At 63.1% G+C, this 1,711-nt stretch overlaps 2 protein-coding genes across 2 annotated transcripts in view; both read right to left on the bottom strand.

Moving 5' to 3' along the window:
• Nucleotides 1–394, bottom strand: part of LOC108508595 (hemoglobin subunit epsilon) — a 14,489-nt gene extending 14,095 nt beyond the window's left edge. Inside the window, exon 1 of the mRNA XM_017837479.1 lies at nucleotides 382–394. The gene's annotated coding sequence lies outside the window, so the exon portion shown is untranslated. The remainder of the gene's footprint in view (nucleotides 1–381) is intronic.
• LOC108508600 (hemoglobin subunit beta) overlaps nucleotides 1–1,025 on the bottom strand; it is a 2,824-nt gene extending 1,799 nt beyond the window's left edge. Inside the window, exons 1-2 of the mRNA XM_017837489.1 lie at nucleotides 861–1,025; nucleotides 536–758 (exon numbers count right to left, since the gene is read on the bottom strand). Of these exons, the coding sequence (XP_017692978.1) occupies nucleotides 536–758; nucleotides 861–952 (315 nt within the window). The 5' untranslated portion in view covers nucleotides 953–1,025. The remainder of the gene's footprint in view (nucleotides 1–535; nucleotides 759–860) is intronic.
• Nucleotides 1,026–1,711: the final 686 nt, after the last annotated feature.

Genomic DNA, 1,711 nt, shown 5'->3' with positions numbered 1-1,711 from the left:
GAGCTCCCAGCATGGCAGGGAGCTGGCACTGGGCACCCTGGCACAAACAACGAGCTCATGCTGACATGGGGGGATCTCTGCCAGCCCCGGGGATCAATGTCAGGGTTAATTCCGCACTGGGGAACTCTCAGCTGCACAAACACAGGAGCCAAAGCTCTCTTTCCTTCTAGATCCTCTATTGCTTTTGGCATCCAGCTCTACTCACTCATCTCTCCCTTCTCCTCCATGCCAAGCTTCACTCTTGCTCCTCGGCTTTCCCCTTGGCTCAGACCTCTTTCTGTTGACAACTGCTTTCTCTTTGCTCTCCCCGTCCCTTCCTGCACTGAAACCACCTCCTCAACCCCTTCCTGTCCCCAGGCACCCTCCCCTGCACCCTCTCACCAGGCAGCAGGTTGGTCCCTTCCCTCTCTATCCCTCTGCCTCTCCCCCTCACTCCAAGCGCCAGCCCCTGCTGTTCCTCCTGCAGCCCCACGTCTGGGGTAAATCCCTCCTGGGGAGGGGTTGGGGGGACACTGCCATGGGGGACAGGGCTCACCCTGAAGTTCTCGGGGTCCACGTGCAGCTTGTCGCAGTGCAGCTCGGACAGCTGGGCGAAGGTGTTCTTGATGCTGTCCAGGTTCTTGACGGCGTCCCCGAAGGAGGTGAGCACCTTCTTGCCGTGGGCGCGGACCATGGGGTTGCCGAGGATGGCGGTGGCACCGGACAGGTTCCCGAAGGAAGCGAAGAACCTCTGGGTCCAGGGGTAGACGATCAGCAGCCTGGGGAGAGACACAAGCGGGCACAGGGTCAGGGTCACGCTCCCGTGGTCCGAGTGGTCTCTGTCCGGGTGCGGCGGGGCAGGTTCCCGGGGCTGGACCTACCTGGCCAGGGCCTCGGCGCCGCAGTCGGCGACGTTGACCTTGCCCCAGAGGCCGGTGATGAGCTGCTTCTCTTCGGCTGTCCACTGCACCATGGCGTCGGCTGGAGGGCTGCGTGTGGCGGGGCTGGAGGAGGCTCGGCTCTGGCTCCCGAGGGATCGCACGCTGGGGACGGCTCTGCCAGCCCCGCTTTTATCCTCTCCGCTGGGCCCCTCCTCCTCCCCGGGCACCCCTTCATTGGCTGCGCCCCCGGGGGGGCCCCGCGGCCCTGGCACCCCGAGGGAGGGGACCCCACACCAGGGTGGGGCCCCAGGGCAAGGTGCCCAGATCCAGCGCCGTCCCTGATTTCCAGCCCTGCTGCAGGGTGGCACTATCTCCACCCGAGTCTGCAGTCCCACGGCAGCCCCCAGGGACGGCGTCTGCCGGGCTGGGTGCCCCTCACATGGTGCAAACCCCCGGGGCAGGAGGCTCGGACGTGGGGCTTTTGGGTTCTCCCTCTGAATGCACCACTTTCTCTTTCTCCTCTTCTTGCAGGACCTGTCAGGCTTTGGGTTCTCCCTGTTCTTTCCCATCAGCTCTTCAAGAGTTTGAAAACTTTAGGGCGACACTACTAAAATCATGGCAGGGCCTTGCAGCCAAGAGAGAGCTCCTGTCTCAAAGAGTCTGTTGGCCAAGGTCAGCGGGGCTGGAAAGGAGATGTTATAACTCAGGGCACACCAAATGCCTGCAGGGTGTTGGCTCACAGGGCCCCAGGAGAGGTGCGAAGACTGGGTATACTGGGATGTCACAGAATCCCAGGATCACTGGGGCTGGAAAAGTCCTCCCAGCCCATGGATCCCCCCTGTGCCCCATCC

This window comes from Lepidothrix coronata, unplaced genomic scaffold (assembly GCF_001604755.1).
Source record: "Lepidothrix coronata isolate B3197 unplaced genomic scaffold, Lepidothrix_coronata-1.0 Scaffold305, whole genome shotgun sequence".
Taxonomy (NCBI): Eukaryota; Metazoa; Chordata; class Aves; order Passeriformes; family Pipridae; genus Lepidothrix; species Lepidothrix coronata.
The sequence above is the reverse complement of the archived record's forward strand: the minus strand, read 5'-3'. Positions and strand labels throughout refer to the sequence as shown.